General features: G+C 42.0%; 6 protein-coding genes across 7 annotated transcripts; 3 read left to right on the top strand and 3 right to left on the bottom strand.

Moving 5' to 3' along the window:
* Positions 1-198: 198 nt before the first annotated feature.
* gtf3c5 (general transcription factor IIIC, polypeptide 5) lies at positions 199-5,568 on the bottom strand. Its single transcript, XM_076988922.1, is given in 12 exon segments — positions 199-481; positions 1,232-1,374; positions 1,582-1,664; positions 2,270-2,358; positions 2,471-2,551; positions 2,761-2,875; positions 3,254-3,358; positions 3,804-3,999; positions 4,329-4,527; positions 4,638-4,816; positions 4,818-4,834; positions 5,144-5,568. Coding segments are annotated over 12 exon segments (1,563 nt in total). The 5' UTR covers positions 5,348-5,568; the 3' UTR covers positions 199-329.
* A 120-nt stretch (positions 5,569-5,688) lies between these two features.
* Positions 5,689-9,108, top strand: vps29 (VPS29 retromer complex component). Of its 2 annotated transcripts, none has more exons than XM_076988926.1 (4): positions 5,689-5,772; positions 7,429-7,620; positions 7,878-8,113; positions 8,660-9,108. In XM_076988926.1, exons 1-4 carry the CDS (start codon positions 5,770-5,772, stop codon positions 8,775-8,777), a joined length of 549 nt encoding a protein of 182 aa, XP_076845041.1. In that variant the 5' UTR covers positions 5,689-5,769; the 3' UTR covers positions 8,778-9,108. The 2 variants fall into 2 exon arrangements, with proteins under 2 accessions (XP_076845041.1, XP_076845040.1); XM_076988925.1 differs by lacking the exon at positions 5,689-5,772 and adding an exon at positions 6,771-6,910.
* Positions 9,109-9,138: 30 nt separating this feature from the next.
* Positions 9,139-11,079, bottom strand: fam216a (family with sequence similarity 216 member A). The gene is made up of 4 exons (XM_076988929.1): positions 10,935-11,079; positions 10,435-10,565; positions 9,843-10,159; positions 9,139-9,770 (listed from the first exon to the last, which is right to left on the bottom strand). Exons 2-4 carry the CDS (start codon positions 10,438-10,440, stop codon positions 9,671-9,673), a joined length of 423 nt encoding a protein of 140 aa, XP_076845044.1. The 5' UTR covers positions 10,441-10,565; positions 10,935-11,079; the 3' UTR covers positions 9,139-9,670.
* Positions 11,063-14,690, top strand: gpn3 (GPN-loop GTPase 3). Its single transcript, XM_076988924.1, has 8 exons — positions 11,063-11,342; positions 11,479-11,587; positions 11,725-11,892; positions 12,626-12,750; positions 12,906-13,021; positions 13,151-13,247; positions 13,855-13,983; positions 14,317-14,690. The coding sequence occupies exons 1-8, from the start codon at positions 11,295-11,297 to the stop codon at positions 14,380-14,382; spliced, it is 858 nt and encodes a 285-aa protein (XP_076845039.1). The 5' UTR covers positions 11,063-11,294; the 3' UTR covers positions 14,383-14,690.
* Positions 14,691-14,820: 130 nt separating this feature from the next.
* arpc3 (actin related protein 2/3 complex, subunit 3) lies at positions 14,821-17,554 on the top strand. Its single transcript, XM_076988927.1, has 7 exons — positions 14,821-14,957; positions 15,361-15,460; positions 15,625-15,701; positions 16,002-16,070; positions 16,425-16,551; positions 16,858-16,952; positions 17,270-17,554. Exons 1-7 carry the CDS (start codon positions 14,952-14,954, stop codon positions 17,330-17,332), a joined length of 537 nt encoding a protein of 178 aa, XP_076845042.1. The 5' UTR covers positions 14,821-14,951; the 3' UTR covers positions 17,333-17,554.
* A 33-nt stretch (positions 17,555-17,587) lies between these two features.
* ube2g1b (ubiquitin-conjugating enzyme E2G 1b (UBC7 homolog, yeast)) lies at positions 17,588-21,328 on the bottom strand. Its single transcript, XM_076988928.1, has 5 exons — positions 21,168-21,328; positions 20,665-20,767; positions 20,432-20,529; positions 19,915-20,093; positions 17,588-19,762 (listed from the first exon to the last, which is right to left on the bottom strand). The coding sequence occupies exons 1-5, from the start codon at positions 21,208-21,210 to the stop codon at positions 19,676-19,678; spliced, it is 510 nt and encodes a 169-aa protein (XP_076845043.1). The 5' UTR covers positions 21,211-21,328; the 3' UTR covers positions 17,588-19,675.
* Positions 21,329-21,897: the final 569 nt, after the last annotated feature.

Below are 21,897 nucleotides of genomic sequence, written 5' to 3'. Positions count from 1 at the left end.
GCCACCTTACACCTGTCTACCTTCCTGTTAATTTTTAATTTCCATCTTCTCTGATTGCATAGCTACCCCATAATGCTTTGTGGACTTTGTGAAGAATGTTTCAGACTGTGTATTTCCAAAACATCGTTATCCAGACAACATTCCGTTAGAGCTATTAGACTGGTATTCTGTACTTCTCAAACACCACTTCAACATGTATTTGAATTGCTCAAATAGCATTTATTTTACAAAGGTGTAAAAAAAATAAAAATAAGTCATTTGATTTGGGAATCTATGCAAGCAGGTTAAACCGGTGCACATGTAAACATGCTGGTCCTGTTCCAGAACGTTTACATGTAATCAAGCATTTCTGTCTCCATTTCATTTTCACTCCCTTCAGAGGGCTTGTAGTCATCATCCCCGAATTCTTCATCTTCCTCTTCATCACTTTCTTCCATCTTACGTCCAGCCCTCACTGGCCTCAGCTTTGGAGAAGATGAAGCTATAAGATCAGACGCAAAGCACTTTGTAAGTCGCTGTGGATAAGAGCGTCTGCTAAATGCCCTACATGTTTTTACATCACATTTTACAAATATACATTCCTCTCAGAAACAAAGCGACTACCCATTTAAATTAAATTAAATGTTCAACTCAGCAACAGACTGAAGTCGTATATAGCAAAAGAGCACACCATACATACATACATATCATATCCACACCATAGTGCCTGGTTAATATGTGACAATGCAAGCTACCAAGACCTCAAGGTGTCAGTGATGTGTCTCAGAGGGATCATCACCACACTTACGTGAAGATTCTCATTATGTATTAGTATAATAGTAACATCAGGTTCCCTTTAAATCCACATAAGCGGTAAACATCAGTAATGACCACTGCATCTCATAGCTCCTGACCTCACTCCCAAAATAGCAGTGGAAAGAATGCAGGTGTTTTCCTGCTCCTGAAACCTAGTTAATACTCAACTAACCCAGTGTTCAACAAAAGGAGGAATGGGAAAGGCTGGGCAGTTGTGTAAATGTAAGTGTGCGATATAAAAATGTACACATGACAGAACAGTGATACGTTTCACTGGTAATGAGTTTATACTGGCTTCCAGCAACAGAACACTGAGTGTGAGAAAACTGGTAGAAAACTTGGTCCTAATCTTGCAAAAAAAAACAAAATCCGAGCGATGTTTGCTGTATGCAGTGGTTGTGAAAGATTTGCCGTGTCTAGTGTGCAGTGGTCTTACTGGAACGCCTGGCTCCCACGACCTGGGTGATCATGGAGGAGATGATGTCCCGAAGCTCATCTGCAGTCTGGGGCAAACACCAGCCGTCCCTCTCGTCACACATCTCCTCCTTGCCATCGTTCTTATGGATGATCCCCCTGATGCTGAGGAGATGTTCACCATGCATACTGACTGTTAGTTGCTCCTGAAGTCTCTTCTAACTCTACACTCCACCATTTCCTATCAGGATACACATCTTCGTCCTAAGATGTTTCATTCATGCATTTCTAAGTCGCCTGATTTTTTCGTGCTGATTTGATGTGGGTGGACTTATCACCTGACCGTGGTTATAGGCAAACACTGGTACTTACCTCTCCACATCCAGATCACACAGCTGATATAACATCTGTCTGTAGGGAGGCAGCATCCCCTCGCGAAATTTGTAAGCAGACTCCTGCAAAAGATGGGTAAGACAGGTCATAGGATGTGAAGGTAAGACAGGTCATAGGATGTGAAGGTAAGACATGTCATAGGATGGGAACGTAAGACATGTCATAGGATGTGAAGGTAAGACAGGTCATAGGATGTGAAGGTAAGACAGGTCATAGGATGTGAAGGTAAGACAGGTCATAGGATGTGAAGGTAAGACAGGTCATAGGATGTGAAGGTAAGACAGGTCATAGGATGTGAAGGTAAGACAGGTCATAGGATGTGAAGGTAAGACATGTCATAGGATGGGAACGTAAGACATGTCATAGGATGTGAAGGTAAGACAGGTCATAGGATGTGAAGGTAAGACAGGTCATAGGATGTGAAGGTAAGACAGGTCATAGGATGGGAACGTAAGACAGGATTATAGAATAGAATGTCACTATAAAACTCATCCTTCCATCTTTGACTTCATCTTCTTCTTATATATTTTTTATCTTATATGCTTTCCAAAAAAAACGGTCAGCACAATTGTCAAAAGAAAGTTCTTGATATATCTGTTTGGAAAATAAAAGTCAGAGTGATGTGTAAAATAAAGTACAGCTACAGTCTGACTCGACGTGAACGCACCTTGACCATGAATCCTAATGAAGTAGGTTTGGAGCTCGAGGGTGAAGCTCCATCTTGGGTGATTTCCTTTAGACTCGCTGGCTGGGGAGCTAAAGGTGCATAAATGTCAAACAGGCATGAAGTCACATGTAGCCACAGCTCTCTCGTTCTATGATCTTCAGCGTGGTGTCTTCTAAGGAGTCTCCCTCAGGTCTCGCCCACCTGCTTTGTTGACTGTGGTTGGAAGACTGTAGTGGTAGGCACTTCTTTTAGCCTTCACTGGCATGTCGTTGACACCATATCCTGGAGGGCGAGAGAGGAGGAGGAGGAGGAGAGAATGATACATCCATTCTGTTTAATGAACAACTAACCTGTACCTTCATCAGGATGCACTGGGAACAATGCTACAATTCCCCGCCTTAGTGACAGAAATTCATCATTTCAGTAATCAGACTGAGGCCAGTGTCTTTGACTGAGGCTTTTTGAACCACGCTGGTGCTGATGGTCCTCACCGTGTTTCATTCCACAGCGGATCCTGAAGTCGAGAACCTGGTAGATTTTAGCCTCTGGGGTTTTTCGAGGATCATATCCAAATCTCACCCAAAGACATCTCCATGGTCCAGTCAACTGACGCAAGGATGCACACAGACACACACAACATTCGGAGTAACATGTTAACTGAATAAAACCTGTACCTTTTACATATAAAAAGACTATTCCCAGTTCTGACTCACAACACTCAAACACAATAATGGAGGTATTGCACACAGTATGGGCATTTTTTTCGTACTCCTTCCACATCCTGACTGTGTGAGTGAGAGAGAGAGAGAGAGAGAGAGAGAGAGAGAGAGAGAGAGAGAGAGAGAGAGAGAGAGAGAGAGAGAGAGAGAGAGAGAGAGAGAGAGAGAGAGAGAGAGAGAGAGAGAGAGAGAGAGTGAGTGAGTGAGTGAGTGAGTGAGTGAGTGAGTTCTGGCTGTCAGCACTGCCTGTCAGCCGCTTCCTTACCATGTAGTAGGCCAGGAAGGGCAACAAGAGCTTCAGCTTCTCTGGGTGGATGTCCACATTCGCCTTGACAGCATTGCGGGACCATATCGGCCGTCTCTCAAAGAGCTGAGTTAAAAGATTAAAAAAACATTAAAAACATTAAAACAAGTTAAAAAAAAAACATTCACAAACTCTATATAAAAATAATAAAGGGGAATGTACGGCTTACTGATATCATAATTTAGTTTTGTTTGTTTAGCCAACAAAAAATGTGAGCTTTTATTCTTTAAAAATGCCAAAACAAACAAACAAAAAAGGTCCTTTGCTCTTCAGACTTCTAAACCATGAATTCAGTTCAATCAGCTTTGATGAAGCTATGAGAACAAGGGATGGAAATCTGGAACCTGTTTGTAATTTAGCAAAACGTTTTGAACACCGTCGTGGCGACACGCTATTTAGCCTCAGTCAGTTGCATAGCGAGCTAGCTAGCTAAAACAACAAGGAGTCCTTTGGAGTATTATGTTTTTGCATTTCAAACTTAGATACATGGCTTATTTCTTTAAAAACAAACCTTTCTCATTTCCTCTTCTCCCTTGACATCACTGTGGTGGTTAGAGTTCTTCTGCCAGTTGAGTTTGGCAGCCTCCAGGGGTTCAGTCGGGATAGTTTTATCATCAAAATTAACAAAAATGGCATTGTGCGGCCTCCTGGCACGGTTGGGTCCGATGAGGTTCTCATTTAACAGCAGAGATTGAAGGTTTCCATCCCTGTACAGGTTGAGACAGAAGAATAAGTCATTCAAGTTGAATACAAGACATATAAAATTATATATTAAATCAGATCGTACAACACAACAACTAAAACAACAGAAAACTGACTTTCAAAATTACAACAATTAAAGGGTGCACAGATTATTGTTTAAAAAATAGTGTCAATGTTTTTTTGGTCAGTTGAATTTACATTATAGAAACATGCAGCTTCCCCAAGTGGGAAGAGCCATATTCATTGACTATTTTCTACCTCAGTACATTGAATAGGTTTTAATTCAGGCCTAAAGCATTGCCTCTGAGCCCAGTCTCAGAAGGTCAGAGGTCACCTGTGCATGCTATCTGGCCGATAGAAGTAATCCACAGGCCCGTCCAGCCGAGAGAAGATCGGAGGTGGGAGAAACAGTGGCACAGAACCGTGGAAGAACTCTTTCTTCTCGGGCTTGTTCAAGATCACCTTATCATACAAAGAGACCCGAGAACCGTCGGGCTCATTGTGCACGGCGAGGTACTGGAAGTCTGCCATTCCTTTAAAAAAAGAAAGAAAGAAGAAGAAAACTGTGAGATTGGATCACACTGAGGGAAGAAACCCACTTCAGTGTTAATCCTAGCCAAAGCACGTGAACTGCAAGGTCCACCTTGAAATTTGTACGTTGTCCCGATGAGGCCAAGGATCTCCATGGTGATGTGAGCTTCGCCGCTGCTCCCTTTGCGTGTTCTGCGACGCACTCTGAGGAGCAGGTTAGTGGAGGAGTAGCGGTTCCCATACACCGGGTGACAGAATGGGTCTTTGGGCCGGAACCGTAGCTCAAGTCGTTGATGAATCTGCATATGTCTATGAACACGCAAGAGAAAATGGTTTCAAGTAGTCGTGTTTTCTCTAGAATATGAATTTACATCTAACATGGCAACAAGAAAGGTTTTCATCTTGTTATGTCACTCATATTTAATCTATTTCATTGTAACATACAGATGTAACATTCAGTACAAGGACTATAACCAGCGATATTACACGTGTGTGTGTGTGTGTGTGTGTGTGTGTGTGTGTGTGTGTGTGTGTGTGTGTACCGAGTAATCAGCATTCAAATAGAAGTTAAAAAAAAGGTATTTTCCTTTGAAATACTAACAGTAAGTCAACTATCACCTTGCTCACTGCCTGCTCTCCTCCAATGCTGTCCATCATCTTGTCCACGTTAATAACAACACCAGGATACTCAACACAAACTAGTTTCTTGTCTGTTAAAGACAACGTTGCCGTACTGCCTGATGCAGCTGGTGCGTCCACAAGTGTAACATCATCAGGTTTCTCTTTACTCTCCGCCTCTAGGGTGTTTGATGGCGTGTCCATAACTGGTGATCTTTATCGAGCCCAACTCTCTAACTGTGTAAAATGCCAAAACATTGTCTAGACAATGAACATAACGTTCACAACGTTAGGGCCACATCTGTCATTGGTAAATATGTCCGTTCGCGAGAACGTTCCGGTGGAGGGAAAGATCACTAAAGTCGTTCCAACTTTGATTAACATGACTACAGAAATAACATTTTGAGTTATATAAAACACTGAAAATTAAACAATTGATAGAAACATGTTTTAACGTTAAATATATGATGCATAGGATTTGTTTTTCAAAATCCAATCACGAAGTTTGTTTCTAGATTATGCTGAGAGCTTTTATTTTGAAAACCGGAACCGGAAGGTCTACTCTGTCTTCACAGAGCTTGACTAGTCGCTTCCGGGGTTCCAGTAGAAACTCACAGTTTAAGAAAATGGTAAGATTTAATTATTCACCCAGTGATGTTACACACTGATACTGGTCTTGTATCTGAATTATTTGTACAAACCGAAAACTGGCATTTGCAGACCTGCGGACAGATCTGCTGATGGTTAACGTTAGCTTGTTTGTGAGCTAGCTGAATAAGATGATAATCACATGACGCTAGCTCAGTTAAACACACCGTGTGTGTGTGTAGTGTGTGTGTGTCCAGTGTGTGTCCAGTACAGTGTGGCAGCTCCAGTACTTTATTCATCTTGTTTGTGTGATAACCCACTGCTTTGTGAGTAAATAACACGACATTTTTCTGCCTGTCCAAACGGTGTTTTCGTTTAGCTGTCAAGAAGGTGCGACACCCACATAACTGGATGTGTGTGTGTGATGTGTGAAGGTCTCCAGCCTCTGGGACATGCAGTTAAACCTTCATCTGTGTTGAGAGGGTGTCTGTCTAGTGTTACACTGAGTTTAGATTGTATGTTGTAGATGACAAACAGACCTGCTACAATATTTTCTTGAAAACTGCCCCAATTATGGATAGACAGAAGTTATCACATTTGAATGAATAGAGCTTCATGACCCAGTATATTTTTGGCACAAACATTTTGTCTCTCAAATCATCTGATCCCATCAGCAGTTTAATTTTCTTGTTCACAGCCTGACCTAAATGAAAACGAGCAAACACACACACAGGATGAACACTCCCACGCCTGTCACTAATTGCACATTACTAACATTTTATTAACCATCACCTAACATTTGGATTTGTGTTTCACTTATTCATTTGATGTTGATTTTTGTCCACTTGGTATTTCAGTTTCCCTTTTTTCTGTCTCACATCACCTTGTCTTATTGTTGTTTCTTTATTTGTGATTATGCATCGTTTTGATCTCTCCCCCCCCCCCCCCCCCCCCCATCACTCCTCCTCACCCACTGTACCCCATCTTGTCTCCAATCAACACGCATTGTATTCAGGCTGGTCACAGAGTAAGTGCCCTTCGGCCCCCGTCACACTGCTTTATAGGGGCTGCTAGCGCAGACTAATGAGATGCTCTCATAATAACCCTGCTCCCGCTCACCTGATGGTTCTAGTCTGCTGAGTGTAGGAACCCATGTTAAGATGGCCATGGACGTGCATGGTAAATTCCTTCCACACTCGTTGACATTTGACTGCAAATGGATTTTCTTACAATACTTAAAGCACTCTGTGCTCAGTTCCTGATAGCGAGGTTTGGAAGTAACACAACTAATCAACCCATTTTAGTAATGAATTGTAATGTAAAATAGTAATGAAATAGTAATGAAAATGAATGAGGATCTAGTCACATTTTTACACTTTTTGATTTGTCTTTTGTTTATGAAGCTTTTCCATATACATTTTACTCAGCTTTACCAACAGTAGGATCATTTGAAGAATGTAACTGAATCTGCATTAGTTTCACACCAAGTTGACTTTTAATTCTCTAACACGTGTAGAAATGGTCAAATGTGTGAGGAAACACTAAATATTGTTGTATTAAGTACAGTTATAACTTTCAACTAGTAGCTTTGTTTATAACTTTTCAGTCTGAGTCAGCATTTATACAGAGGAAATGGATTAAAGTGTCTTTCAAAGAGAAGTGACCATACAGCTAAATTGTTTCTGGTATGTTGCCAGCTGGTTCTCGTATTAGGTGACCTGCACATTCCGCACCGATGCAACACGCTGCCAGCCAAGTTCAAAAAACTGCTGGTCCCTGGCAAGATTCAACATATCCTCTGCACAGGGAATCTCTGCACAAAGGAAAGTTACGACTACCTCAAAACTCTAGCTGGGGATGTGCACATCGTCAGAGGAGACTTTGATGAGGTTGTTGGTTATTCTTTCTTGACATTTTATTAAATAGGCTTTGTCAATTTAAACTGGTATTTTCAGGTCCTAACTTTTCTCCTCCTTTTTGGCTATTTCCCCCCCCCCCCCCCCCCCTTTTTTTTTTTAGCAATCTTACAACATGGACCTTACAGTGTGGCTCATTTGTCACAGTACAATTTAATTTGAAGCAAAAATGCAAAACTAAATTATTATTAATTTTAGTTTTCTTTCATTTTATGCACTTGGAACGACAGAACCTGAATTACCCAGAGCAGAAGGTGGTAACTGTGGGGCAGTTTAAAATCGGCCTGATCCACGGGCACCAGGTGATCCCCTGGGGTGACATGGCCAGTCTTGCCCTGCTACAGAGGCAGCTGGACGTGGACATTCTCATCTCGGGCCACACACACAAATTCGAGGCCTTCGAGAACGAGAACAAGTTCTACATCAACCCTGGCTCAGCTACTGGGGCCTATAACGCGCTGGAGAGGTACTGCGTCCACACCCATCTTCACCTGATATCTCGGCAGAGCTGAGAGTTCTTGAGTGTGGGAGGTGTGCACACTCACCTGAAGGGTCACTGTTTACCTCCCATGACTTTTCCGCTTTCTTTTACATTCTGTGAAGTCAGTTTGGCCCTGACCAAATAAGATTTACTTGATGAAAGAAAAGCAGATTTGTGAGTTATGCAGTTCTGCTGTAAGAGATCTGCTTCAGTGTCGAGATCTTCCTCTCTTTATGGGCCTTCATCTTCATCTGCCGCATCTTTAACTCTCATCACCAGCAGAACTGTTACAGCGTGTCGAAATCTGGTGACTGGATGAGCTAGAATGCCCCGAGGATTCAGTATTAGTAGAAGTTCAGTTTGAATATGGACAACTTCATGAGAATCATCCTTCTATTAAGCATGGCGACTTAGTATTCCCTAAAGATTACAGCCATGAATGAATAGCAGAAAAGGGCATTAAATGAAAAAATGTAAAACATTTTTGCATGTCACTTTATTTAATTTTCTGTTACCTGTCTGTCTCCACAGCAACATTATACCATCTTTTGTTTTGATGGACATCCAAGCATCCACAGTCGTCACATATGTTTACCAGCTCATCGGCGATGACGTAAAAGTCGAGAGAATCGAATACAAGAAGTCGTAGGAGAATGTGAGAGAGTGATGGTCACCTCATTCCTTCTTGACCGCGGCCCAAGACGTGAGCCCAGGGCAGACAACGCTGTATCACGACGTTCTAATTTAATGACGTGTATAATACTGTCTATATGTCATCAGCATTAGCTCACAAATAGTTGCTTAGAATGCAATAATGTCTTATTTGCCTAATATTAGTGACTATACAGTGTATTCCTGCCACTTTACATGTTTATAATGTTATGTCCTGTCAGGTTTTCAAGGCCTTGTCTGTCTGCTTTAAGGCCCTTATTCAAACTTTGTGAAATGTTTCATACAATAAAGCCACACAACATCTTGCATGTTTTATTGCATTCTTGTGTACTCAAACTCCTAGACATGGCAAGTTTATGTATACGGCACATTTATAGTTCATCCAAAGTGCTTTATTAGGGATCTGGACCCATACAATTGTAAAGCTGCTTTGTGACAACATGTGTTGTAAAAAAGCGCTATATAAATAAATTTGACTTGACTTTATACATCAACAAGGATAACATCCTACAAAGTTAGAGCTATAGAAAGGAATGTCAATAACAAACACAAAATGGTGCATAAATAGAGTAATGTACACAGGAATATAATCCCAGCAGTAAAATGTTTAGACTAAGGCCTTGTTGACATGTAGAAAAATATACATCCTAAAATATAGCTTTAGATTATGTCTGGAAATGCCTCTTCAATAAGAGACAGAGAGCTGATGCCGGATAGCAGAGAATCCTCCTCAATCACATCCCACTCCGTGTCTGGCTTTCTTCTGACAAATGAAAGTCCAGTCCGTGTGTTGAATCACAGTCAGGGGAACAGAACTGGCCAGTGACTGAGGTTAATACGACAGTATATCACTACACACGTTATACAACTTCAATCGTTGTAAAGGACCAACTTGTCGACATCATTGTTGCTCTTTTTCTTGGTCTGTTTTGATTTTCTTACATTTGTTTCTGGATCCCTTGAGGTCAAGCTGTAATGGACACAGAGTAGTCAAACACTAGCCTCAGTTTTTATGTGAAGCATCAAGTATTGAATTTATTACCTTTGTTGATGGCTGATATTAGGTAGAACGAGCGTCGTTGTCCCTGATGTGATTCGAGGCTTCTGCCTATCTGCTTTCTCACCCGAGTGCTTCTTCTTAGCGCTGTGTGGCACCACTGGTGTACAGCTTCTCAGTGGCAGGTTGGCCATGAGGTCTGTGTCCGTTGAGGGCCACTCAGGTGACCACACACCTGTTCGTGCAGCTCCGCGGATCACGTTCAGGTAGTGTTGCTGGATCAGCTTTCGGACACGATCCTTGCCGTACGCTTCATCCACTGCGTACAAATAATGCTTCTGTCCTGGTGTCAAACCTGGGCACTGAAAGAGAAATAGTGTACATGCATCACCACAGGCTTGGATTTCTATCAACATCTTTATTAATTACAATTCATATCAGTTAATTGTTGTTCTATTTACAGTATATTTGCACTGGCATTAATATATATTTACCAGACTATTAGAAAATGACTCAGCAGATCCATCCGGATCAGTGGAGAATCAGTGATTATTTTAGTGGGCAGTTCACTCTTAAGATTATGTCTAAACTGTTCAAGTTATTTGTTTTTGGAGATAACTGCTCCATTTAAGCCTACCTGCATGAATGGATATGTGACCAGCGTTGCAGGTATCCATGGCTGTCAGTCTGATGCTGTCTTTCTGTTGGGGACGTCCTTAGACTGCAGGGCTTTGTCACACTGCGATCCACACACTATAGTCACGCCAACTATTTAATTAGGAAGAAAAAAAAGTAATTGGCATTATGTGTCCTTGGTTTAAGTCAACAAGGTGGTCACGTTTGCACACGTGAAAGACACTTGCATGTTAAACGGTTATATTCATCTCTCTAAATAGATAACAAAGCAAGGTGACAATCACTTTATAATAATATAAGTCTTACACTACCTGTTTTACATTTCGTTTCCTATTTTGATATTCTGGCTGTAGACTGACGCAATGAATTTTACTAAACATCTTTTCAAAATGTACTAACTTATATTATTCCTGACAACCCGTGGAAACTACACTATAATTTAATTTAAAAATTATATTACATATCTTATCAGTCAATCCCTTTGTGACAGAGATCACTCACCTTGATTGTAGAGAGGAAATAACAGCTGGTCATGTTATGTCTTTTGTTTTGTGTGTGTTTACACTTGTATACCCCGGGTGGGAGATCCTAAACTCACCCGGGTCTCTCACCGGGTCACCGGATCACCGGGTGTCGTCTCTCTGATCAGCGCCTTTCTGCGCATGTCATTTGAGATGCGCTGACTACGCATGCGCCGACAGGATGTTGACCAAAAAAAACCCAGCATGGACGTTTGTGCACCATGTTTCATGTGTATCATTTTCAAAGGGCTAATATTACAGTGGTGATTTAACTAGCGGTAAAGACTCTTCACTATTACGGTAGTAACTATTATAAAGTGTTGTGAGCCGAGACGTGAAGATGCCTCGCTATGCGCAGCTGGTAATGGGACCCGCCGGCAGCGGAAAGGTGAGCTAGCTGTTAGCTAACACAGCTAAACTAGTTAAGATTAATACATTTGATTTGATTAGTTCCCCATATATAACCAACACTAGTGTATGAAACACTGTAATAACTATTAAACTGTGTTGTGCTTCCATCACAGAGCACTTACTGCTCCACGCTGATACAACACGCCGAAACCATCAACCGCTGTGTGCAGGTGGTGAACCTTGACCCCGCTGCAGAACACTTTGACTACCCAGTAATGGCAGGTGAGACCATCCAGGTGGAGGCTTGGTGCCATGGACATCTCACACGACAACTGCGTGCATCACTGGGACTGACCAGTCCCTCCTAACAACACAGAGAAAAAGTATTCGTGTGATTTATTTGGTATTTAAATGGACAGATATCCGAGAGCTCATCCAGGTGGATGATGTGATGGAGGATGACACCTTGAGGTTTGGTCCTAATGGAGGACTGGTCTTCTGCATGGAGTACTTTGCGAATAACTTTGACTGGCTGGAGGAGACTCTCGGTCATGTTGAGGACGACTATATTCTTTTTGACTGCCCAGGTAATCACACTTCTTCACTTTCAAGAGCGTTGGGGCCTTCGTAGTGGTGCTATTACTACTAGGAGTTTAATAATAATAAACTTTCTTTATGGCACTTTCATAAACATAGTTTAAGATCTTGGTAAAGCTGATTTATCAGGCATGTCTAGGACTATAAGACATCTGGGCCAAACTAAGCAGGGACGTTGGTTTACTAATGAAGTGGAATAAATTCTCCTTAAACGCTGAACCTGTTCAAAAGGGGTTAAGAATGATGGCTAAATGGTGAGGCCTCCAGACACATCCTGCTCTTATTCTGACGTGTTTCCCTGGGCCTGCAGGTCAGATAGAGCTGTACACTCATGTGCTCTTATTCTGACGTGTTTCCCTGGGCCTGCAGGTCAGATAGAGCTGTACACTCATGTGCTCTTATTCTGACGTGTTTCCCTGGGCCTGCAGGTCAGATAGAGCTGTACACACATCTGCTCTTATTCTGACGTGTTTCCCTGGGCCTGCAGGTCAGATAGAGCTGTACACACATCTGCTCTTATTCTGACGTGTTTCCCTGGGCCTGCAGGTCAGATAGAGCTGTACACACATCTGCTCTTATTCTGACGTGTTTCCCTGGGCCTGCAGGTCAGATAGAGCTGTACACACATCTGCTCTTATTCTGACGTGTTTCCCTGGGCCTGCAGGTCAGATAGAGCTGTACACTCATGTGCTCTTATTCTGACGTGTTTCCCTGGGCCTGCAGGTCAGATAGAGCTGTACACACATCTGCCAGTCATGAAGCAGTTGGTGGAGCAGCTACAGCAGTGGGAGTTCCGTGTGTGTGGCGTCTTCTTGGTCGACTCTCAGTTCATGGTGGAGAGCTTCAAGGTAAGAGGACGAACCTCGAGACGTCATCCTACGTTTATTCTTCTCTTTGTGAATAATATTCAGCATATTCGATCAGTTCAGTGTCTGTGATTTTCCTGCTGAAGTGAAGCATTAGCAGAAGTGGCATGTTAAAGAGATTTGTGTCTGCATTCCAGTTTATTTCTGGTGTAATGGCGGCTTTGAGTGCCATGGTTGCGCTAGAAATCCCTCAGGTCAACCTCATGACCAAAATGGACCTGCTCAACCCAAAGTCCAAGAAGGAAATTGAAAAGTAAGATCTTAAGTAGAGTTTTTAGGACCATATATTTCCACATGTCCATTTGTGTATTCATATGCTGTAGACTTCACAATAATACACAGATAAACAAAAAGATGAGAACTTTATCCGTATCCACATTAGATATCTGGACCCAGACATGTATTCAATGATGGAGGACAGCTCGGACACACTGAGAAGCAACAAGTTCAAGAAGCTCACTAAAGCCATCTGTGGTTTGGTAAGTTGACTGTGACAAAGCCATAATGGGGGTTTGTAGAGTACTGTAGGTAATTAACAGCAGGCTGCAGTAATTCTTGCAGCGTTCTGAAGTTCAGTGTGGAGCCCACATGCCTGATGGGGCTGTGTGTGATGTCAGAAACACAAGCAGGGTCCTAACGCACAACACGACGATAGGACGTTCAACTAGAAGCTCCTGCCATGATGACTTCAGCATGAAGCTCATGCCCACCTCACATTTGATGCGTGTTGTAGATGATCACAGCTGTGTTCAGAGCTGTTTAGGGGACACAGAGGGGGTCCACTGGAATGTGTCATGTGGGATAACCTCATCCACCTGATGAAGCACCTGACATGCAAATGTCATTTTGGCTGACAACTTAACGAACATCCCGTCAGCACTGGTCCTGTGTCCATTAACCAGTGGCACTGTTATGAATATCTGTGATAAACCAATGAAACTATATCACAATATATGTATTTTCTAAACAATAGGACACATCCACTGCCTCATTTAATACAACAATGCAATAAAGTCTAATGTAATTTAATTCAAAGCACTTAAACACACATTTGAAAAGGTCAAATTGGTTGTGATTCTTTGATAGATCGATGACTACAGCATGGTGCGTTTCCTGCCCTTTGACCGCACTGATGAAGAAGGTATCAACATTGTTCTTCAACACATTGATTTCTCTATCCAGTACGGGGAGGATCTAGAATTCAAAGAGCCAAAGGTAAAGCTCTTCCATACAGTTCTGTTGAAGGTTTTTTTTTTTTTACTAGGCAAAATAAAACCGTTGTGTTTTTGTGTAACTGGGACGATTATTATCGTGAGTAGTGTCGTATATAAAAGCTAGGTGGGTTAGATTAGGGTTTTAACATTGTGTTAAAAACATCCTGCTGTCTGGATATTAAATGTGGACAGCAGTTCTTAAGTAGCAAATCTCACCCAGAGCAGTAACCCAGAACAGAAAATAAGAACCTAAATTGTTTTTTTCAACCATTAAAATAACAAAAACTACCTCACATGACAATGTAGTGATATATGTTGTGTTGCTCTTTCTCAGGAGATTGATGAGGAACCTAGCAACACAAATTATGATGAGTTCTTCCAAGACAGAGAGGATTCCTAAAAGCCCAGGCGATGGTGTTGCTGTAGACCGTCACAAATGACCGTAGACTGTGGCTGTCACACATGCAGCTTATGAGAACTTAAAAGACATTGAAAATTAAAATCTCTCAGATGCATGATGATTTTGCTCTGGAGCTGAAGAGCAGTGCTGTTGGACAGGGCCCAGTCGACAGGGGACAGGGCCCAGGGGTGGAGACAGAGAGGCTCCTCAACCCTTGTATGCTCTTATACAGTGACTTAAGTATAGTAGTATGCTACTCAGAGTTGTATATGAAGTATTTTTTCAATAAAAATTCCAGAATTGGAGAAGTGTCTACACTATAAATGTTGCGCTATAATGTCATCTTTTGAAAGGCAAAAACATCAAGTTCTGTATAAAAAATGAAACGTTTGATTTGAAAGATACGTAATTAACCTTCGCGCGCCCCCTCGTGGATAAAAGGTGCAGTTGCAGAGGAATTTACCAGACCGCCAACTTCCGGTATCGGTGTTGGGTGGGACAGCGGAAGCGGCGTATCGCAGCGCTGATATTATTACTTCTGTCCTAAACTCGGGATACGTTTGACCAGAATGCCGGTAAGATGATGTACAAATTCAACTTCGTGCACAGGTCAACTTACAAAAATGTCGAGTTAGCCTTTTCACGTGACCATTTGAGCGTGTATTTCTTTTTAAGCAGCCACATTTAGCTCATTGGCTAACAGGCTAGCTAGGGTACATGGTGAAGCAGACATCACTCTGCACAGTAATGTAACGTTTACATCCAGATATCAAGATTAACAAACACGCTCTCGTTTATTTGTTAAAGCACATAGATTTGTAATATATTCATCTACCGATGCCTCTCACGTATGACCATAACGTTGCACTCTTGTTGGCCAGTCACAGCTGTATAGGTTATAGAAATGGTCTTAATCTGGATTATAATCTCTAATCTCACACTCTTCCTTACATCTGTTTCTGACCTTATTTCACTCAGGCTTACCACTCCAGTCTGATGGATGCCGACACCAAACTGGTGGGGAATATGGCATTGCTACCCCTCAAAACACAGTTTAAAGGCCCTGCTCCGAAAGAGAGTAAGATTTGTAAACTTTTAATTCATGTCGAAACTGTAGTCTGGTACTGTTATGGTAATCCTGGACTGTGAGGGCCACAGCTTTTCTTCCTTAAATGGTCGTCAGCCTGGTGAATCTAACACTCGTCAGCTTGCTTTATTGTTCCTGTTTTTTTTTTCCCCCAGCCAAAGACCAAGATATCATCGACGAGGCCATCTACTACTTCAAAGCTAATGTTTTCTTCAAGAATTACGAGATTAAGGTGAGGGGCTCGGGGCTGCATTGCTGACAACCAGGAAGTGATGCAGCGCTGTGAAAACATGCCCTCGTGCCCAGACCTGTTTCCTCGTAGCTGCAGCACGCTGTTCAGTCTGCAGTCATCCACGCAGAAAGATCCCCTCCCTCTTTTTTACCTTGTACACAGTCTGTTACACTCCGTCTGCACGAAACTAAAGAATATTCCTTCTGACCACATGAAGCTCTCCTCCCTTGTGTAGCAGGAAGTCACTGTTCCTGCTGTTCCATTTGAAATTGCCTGATTGTTTTATTAATTCGGTTTCAGAATGAGGCTGATCGAACATTGATCTACATCACCTTGTACATCTCTGAATGTCTCAAGAAGCTACAAAAGGTAAATGTGCGAGTCTGTCAGTCAAAAACAATAACACAAGTTCTAATAACTGTTCAAAGCAAATGATTTAAATACTGAAGCGTCTACCATACACTAATAGTGTTACATATTTCACTATTCACTATTGATTAAGACCACAGGAATTAATAATTGTAATTTTAGAGCAGGTAAATAGTGTTAATATTTGAGCTGCTTTGTGAACACGTTGTCATGTGTATTTTGTGCCTTAAGGCATTTGGAGTGTTTGAGAAACAAAAGCACCAGGCAGCTTCAACATTGCGTGCGATTTTAAAAACAAACACACAAAACAAAACTGCAGGACTGCTGCTGACCTCTGTGTCCTCTGTGATCCAGTGTAGCTCACGGGGTCAAGGAGAGAAAGAGATGTACACGCTGGGCATCACTAACTTCCCCATCCCTGGAGAGCCGGGCTTCCCACTGAATGCTATGTATGCCAAACCCTCCAACAAACAGGAAGAAGGTATGATGCAGTCAGCCCCGCCCCCCAGTGAATCCCGCCCCCAATAGTCCCCACATGCATGTAACTATGGCATCTGGCCTTCATACAGTTACCAGCCTCTTTATGTGTTATGTGAAGCGTTCATGTTTGTGCTGCACGGTGTATGGGGTATAACCCCCTTATAGATGCATTTATCAAGTGTAGAGTTACAGACCTGGATCGTTCACTCCCATCAATTCACCACGGCATAGCTAAATATTGTGGTACAGTGCTGATGAGTGGCATATGGTCCAACTGTACGTCTGTATGTGTTTTTATGTCGGGCAGAGACCATGCGGGCTTATCTTCAGCAGCTGCGACAGGAAACGGGTCTGAGGTTGTGTGACCGTGTGTTTGATCCCCAAACCGACAAGCCAAGCAAGGTAAGCACAGTGAAGTGGACAGTTCAGGTCCAGGATATAAAAATCCTTCACTGGACATTGTACTAGCTGGGTTTTCTAAATGGGTTAAGCCAGTAAGTAGTATTTGGTTGCTGAAATCAACTATTTTGAAGCAAAATCTGCTTTTTTACAAACGTGAGCCGCCACTGATTATACAGTGTTGCATGTGTTTGGTGGTGGTGATTCAGTTGTATCAGTTGTATGTAGAGGTTTTTTGAAACACTGCAGCATAGAATATACATGTGATCTCAATGCCACAGTGAGCCACAGCTAACCCTTCTGTGTCCCATCTTTCACAGTGGTGGGTGTGTTTTGTGAAGAAACAATTCATGAACAAGAGCCTCTCGGCACCTGGACAGTAGAGGCATCACCTGACATTTCCATTTGGTACTTTTACATGGAACATGTTATTTTTCCAGCGTGGTTCTGTTGGGTTGTTGTGGGTTTTTTTTTTTTTTTTCGGTGGATACCAGATTTAAAATAAATTTTATACAGCAGTGAAATATAGGTTTGATTTCCTTTTTGCAGCCGTACATCGTGTATGTAAAAAATTGAGGTGATCAAATAAAAGTATGAAAAATAAAGTTGACATGTTTAATCCATAAATAGAAACACAATGCATTAACACGTACTGCATGAGCACAGTCTTTTATTCATCTTAATTGGGCTAAAATTGCAGAAAGTGTCTATAGGAGCAGACTGAATTCTATAGCTACAAGTGCCTACTTCAGAATTATTTTCAGTTGCAAAATGTCACACACCTGATGAGTCAAATGTCTACACCGAACATTTCATCAAGAGCTTGAAGTATACCATTTTACTGGTACATGCAGGAATAGAAACAGAAGTTTGCTACTTCTGTTTAATGCTGACAAACGGTCCTCTGGATATTCACCGCCTCAATTTAAGTTGTTTAAAATGTTTGGCCAACTGAGAATTGGCCTGTTAGCAGAAACTATAGTGAAGCACCAGTGAGTCATTTACAGCGTATCCGTTTAAAGATCTATGAACATTTTAAAGTTCAGTTCCCACATGAAGCACCTTTATTACTTATTGCTTTTAATGGGATATTTCTTTGTTTGCTTGGGATCACGTTTGGCATCAAAACCCCACACGCATAAGAGAAAACCACAAATGTGTCTCACAAATAAACAGATGATATGCACTCAAGAAGCTTAAACCAGCCTTCATGTTACACAAAAATACACATCAGGACAGGTGATGGGAGACCCACACCAAACCTGAAGGTATGTAAGACAGACACTGTTTTAATGGGCAGATACCAAAGCCTGGCATAGGATTGCAAAAGTAAAAAAAATAAATAAATGCTTAAGGAGATGGCCAGCATACATGGGTTACATGATTGAGAAGTGCACCAGCAACTAGGTGGTGATGGTGTGCTGACCCAACACAAAACATTGTTTACCACAGCTATGGTACATCATTTACATACAATTTTTTTTGAGCTTACATTTTGTACAAAAAATATTCTCTCATGCAAATATCTTTGTCCCCCCCCCAAAAAAAAGGGTCCTGACAGACCTGGCATCAATGAATCAAACTCCCTTCCATACAGTAAAACAGATTAAGGCAGCAGAGAGCATGGACTCCTTGGTGAGAGACATTTGTGGTAAGCTTCTCCCAGGGCGTAGGGATATCCAGAATTACACTAGCTGGGGGAATTGTTACCCTCAAAATCTTTTACCACAAAAAAAGATGCACAGAACACTGCAAAATTGCATAAGATACCTTATCCAGAGTTGATGGCTCAGAGGCAGATTATTAAAACCAAGTCAAATATGTTATGCATTACATGTATTCACACTCCAGGCAATAAATAAGTCTGACATTGATGCACACACACACACACACACACACAGTCTCTCCCCCTCTCACCCAAATTGGGGAAACTATACAATTTCCAAACATGACCTTACTCTCACACATTCAAAAGAAATTCTCTTGTTCAAAATGGCTAGACTGGTTTCCATCACCCCATTAGCACAAAAAAAAAAAACTTTCAACAGTTGGCAGAAGACTGTCCTTAGTCTTTGATAACTGTGTCTGTGGGGTAGGATGGAATATTTATTTTGATGGCAGTAAGGGACATTAATGACTTTTATTATGTATGATTACATGCAAAAGGCAGGGTGGTGAGGACTTGGGAGGACCTGTTAAAGAACTATTTTCCCCCATTTTTATTCGCAACGGTCTGTTTGTTGGTGCTATCGCAGCAATATATCCAACAGCCAGTTTGGATGTCAATATGATGTGAACTCTACCCTTTTGAGCTGAATACACTGTTCAAAAGTAAAACTTTCAAGGATTATTGGGTTCAAATTATACATTTGTTTCAATCATTGCCTCTTTAAATCTGAAACATTTTTACCAACACCTCTGGGTGAAGTGTGAAGGATGTGTGTATGGGTCAAAGACTGTGGGGCATTTTTGGATGCAAATTCTCCACACTGTAGAATTCTGAAGCAATCAGTTTCCATAGCAGTGAAACGTGCAGGCGATCCAGATGTCCCTAGGCAACTTGACACAGATCGAACTGGACCTAGGTCAGGAAGAAATTAGCCCCTGACACTATGATGCTTGGATACTTCCACCAATTGGCACTCCACAGAGTTTCAGAGTTCGAAGCGGAGAGATGCTATGTAGAAAAATGACCATTTAAGCAAGTGTTAGTGTCACGTATGGGCCTAGTCAAAGGCCATCTCCTGGCTTTTCCTCACACAGCGGGCTACCTTCTTCTTAAATTCCCCGTTGGGATCCTCTCGCCACTCCTTCTGTTGTACAAACACAAACGTACACATGAGCACAATAACAAACTACCAACAGCAAAGTTATCCAAAGTAAATTGTACTCATCTTTATGCTAGAACAACTCCAGCTGGAGACTTTTATGGTTTTTATTTAAATTTTTTTGCATCTGGACTTACAGCTGCGTCCACATTGGCAGGCGAGTCGCCGTTTGGGTCAGCCAGCATGGAGATGACGCTGATCATGATGGTCTCCACCGTGTGGATCGGCAGCCAACGCTCCTCAGGCTTCTCGTAGCCATATTTGTCTTCTCCGGGCTCGTGAAGGATGGAGATGCACACGTCCCCGTTCTTGGCCACTGGAGACAGGAGAGCGGTGGTCACACGCTGCCATCCGGGTGGCACGACCAGACATTTGTTTAACACTCCACACACTCATGCCACGTTGCTGCGAAGCCGTGAAGGCAACAAAAAATACGTTGTACAAAATCCCCAAGAGTTGAGTTGTGAGTCAGGATTTGAGAGGCATTAAAGGGTAATACGTGCTGTCCTGTAACAATAACAGGCCCAAAGGAAGACAGACAGAGTGGCAGAACAGATGGAACTGGAGGCTGTGGCAGCTGCCCAAGAACACTGGCTGTACTTTACAATTCTGGTATGAGTAAACACGTCTACACCACCAGTCACCTGCACTCACCATTCGGGTGCCAAATTTCCGTAATAAATTTCATCTTCGGGGGTCGAAGCGGGTAGTCATGAGGAAAGGTGAGATTTGCTTTAAAAAACCCACCCTCACTAAAAAAAAGGAAATAAAGAAACATTTAACATAATAACATTAAGCTTCAGTGATCGGCCATTTTATGTTCTGTACGCCACGACGTTTAAGGCAAACACGCAAATTCGCCTTTAAAAAAAGAGTGAGTTACTTACAACAAGGTGTCTGGTGGTCCGATGATGAGAACCTCCCACTGATATATATCGTCGTCATCTATTAGGCCGGCCGAAAAGCCCTCCACGGGGTTCTTGTTGAGCTCTGTGGAGAAATATAAACACAAAAAAACATCTTTTAAAAAGTGACTAACGTGTGTTTATTTCTGAACAACATCCAGGGCCCTGCGGAGGGGCCGAGTGAGTCTGTCTGATGTGTCCAGTCCAGCCCTTCACTGCTCATTTCTTCTCACATAGCCAACATGCCGCGAGCAAACCCGAGATTAGTCGGATAAATCAACAATATACACATATTTATCCCGCGAGATGAGACCTAACGACCCAAATGTCACTAACTGTGGTGATGAACCGTGTCCGTGTGTGTGAGGTGGAGCGACCGCGGGACTTTCCCCTCAACAACTGACAACTTCGGCTAGTTAGCTAGTCGGGCTAGCCGTCCACACAGAGGGAGGGGGGAAAAGTACGATTAATATGTAAATAATTACCTGCTAGCTGTTTTCTAAGAAGAAGCGATGACTGTTCGGTCATTTTGTAAAGTTGACTGTAATAATGTACTTTAAAAAAACACACAAAATCTGAAGGAGAGGAGCCGCAGTTGGGAGACGCGCCCGCTACTTGTAGCTGCTGTTGCTAAATGCTGTAAACTTGCCACACGAGACGTGCGCACGAGAGATCTGGCGCTTACGGCGCATGCGCGGTTTTTTAAGACGCCAGAGTTATTTTTTTTGTCTGTACGTTTATTTTGATATTTTATGAATAGTTGAATTTCGTAAATTTGTAGTTTTAACCATTTTTTGTACGCTCTTTACATTAACCTTTGTAGTGATGCAGCGGGGATTGATATAATAGAAAGTTTCACAGCAAAAGAGTGTTTAGAGACCAGATGTTGTTACTAAAGTGAGGGGTCTAAATGGTTTAAATGAGTTGAATCCATCTTGAATCCGTACTGGGATATTTAGTGAAACAGGACTGCCTCATTTAGGCTGTTATTTATCCAAAATAACTGAATCATGGAGCACACTCTCCCAGAAATCCAGTGGCAGGTTACACTGACAGTGCCAGTCTAGGAATTCAGTTAAATTGTTATGATTCCATGCCCTAACATATATACTTAATTCAACAAACACATCAAAGCATTGTTAGAACTGGACATCCAAGATGTATGCAGTAGAATGGTGGATAATTGAATGTAGTAATAATTATTACCCACTAGAT

This window comes from Brachyhypopomus gauderio, unplaced genomic scaffold (genome assembly GCF_052324685.1).
Source record: "Brachyhypopomus gauderio isolate BG-103 unplaced genomic scaffold, BGAUD_0.2 sc64, whole genome shotgun sequence".
NCBI classification, from domain to species: domain Eukaryota; kingdom Metazoa; phylum Chordata; class Actinopteri; order Gymnotiformes; family Hypopomidae; genus Brachyhypopomus; species Brachyhypopomus gauderio.
The sequence above is the reverse complement of the archived record's forward strand: the minus strand, read 5'-3'. Positions and strand labels throughout refer to the sequence as shown.

Bases quoted from the DNA above. Each gene is read 5' to 3' on its own strand.
- arpc3 (XM_076988927.1), top strand. The intron at 16,071-16,424 runs GTAAATGTGCGA...TCTGTGATCCAG, and splicing joins GTCTCAAGAAGCTACAAAAG to TGTAGCTCACGGGGTCAAGG. The intron at 16,552-16,857 runs GTATGATGCAGT...TATGTCGGGCAG, and splicing joins CTCCAACAAACAGGAAGAAG to AGACCATGCGGGCTTATCTT.
- gpn3 (XM_076988924.1), top strand. From the start codon at position 11,295: ATGCCTCGCTATGCGCAGCTGGTAATGGGACCCGCCGGCAGCGGAAAG. The intron at 11,893-12,625 runs GTAATCACACTT...CTGGGCCTGCAG, and splicing joins TATTCTTTTTGACTGCCCAG to GTCAGATAGAGCTGTACACA. The intron at 13,248-13,854 runs GTAAGTTGACTG...ATTCTTTGATAG, and splicing joins CTAAAGCCATCTGTGGTTTG to ATCGATGACTACAGCATGGT.
- vps29 (XM_076988925.1), top strand. From the start codon at position 6,884: ATGTTAAGATGGCCATGGACGTGCATG. The intron at 6,911-7,428 runs GTAAATTCCTTC...GTATGTTGCCAG, and splicing joins GATGGCCATGGACGTGCATG to CTGGTTCTCGTATTAGGTGA. The intron at 7,621-7,877 runs GTTGTTGGTTAT...TTGGAACGACAG, and splicing joins TCAGAGGAGACTTTGATGAG to AACCTGAATTACCCAGAGCA.
- ube2g1b (XM_076988928.1), bottom strand. From the start codon at position 21,210: ATGACCGAACAGTCATCGCTTCTTCTTAGAAAACAGCTAGCAG. The intron at 20,768-21,167 runs GTAATTATTTAC...ATTTCTCCACAG, and splicing joins TCTTAGAAAACAGCTAGCAG to AGCTCAACAAGAACCCCGTG. The intron at 20,094-20,431 runs GTGAGTGCAGGT...TCCTGTCTCCAG, and splicing joins GGAAATTTGGCACCCGAATG to TGGCCAAGAACGGGGACGTG.
- fam216a (XM_076988929.1), bottom strand. The intron at 9,771-9,842 runs GTAATAAATTCA...TGTCCATTACAG, and splicing joins AATATCAGCCATCAACAAAG to CTTGACCTCAAGGGATCCAG.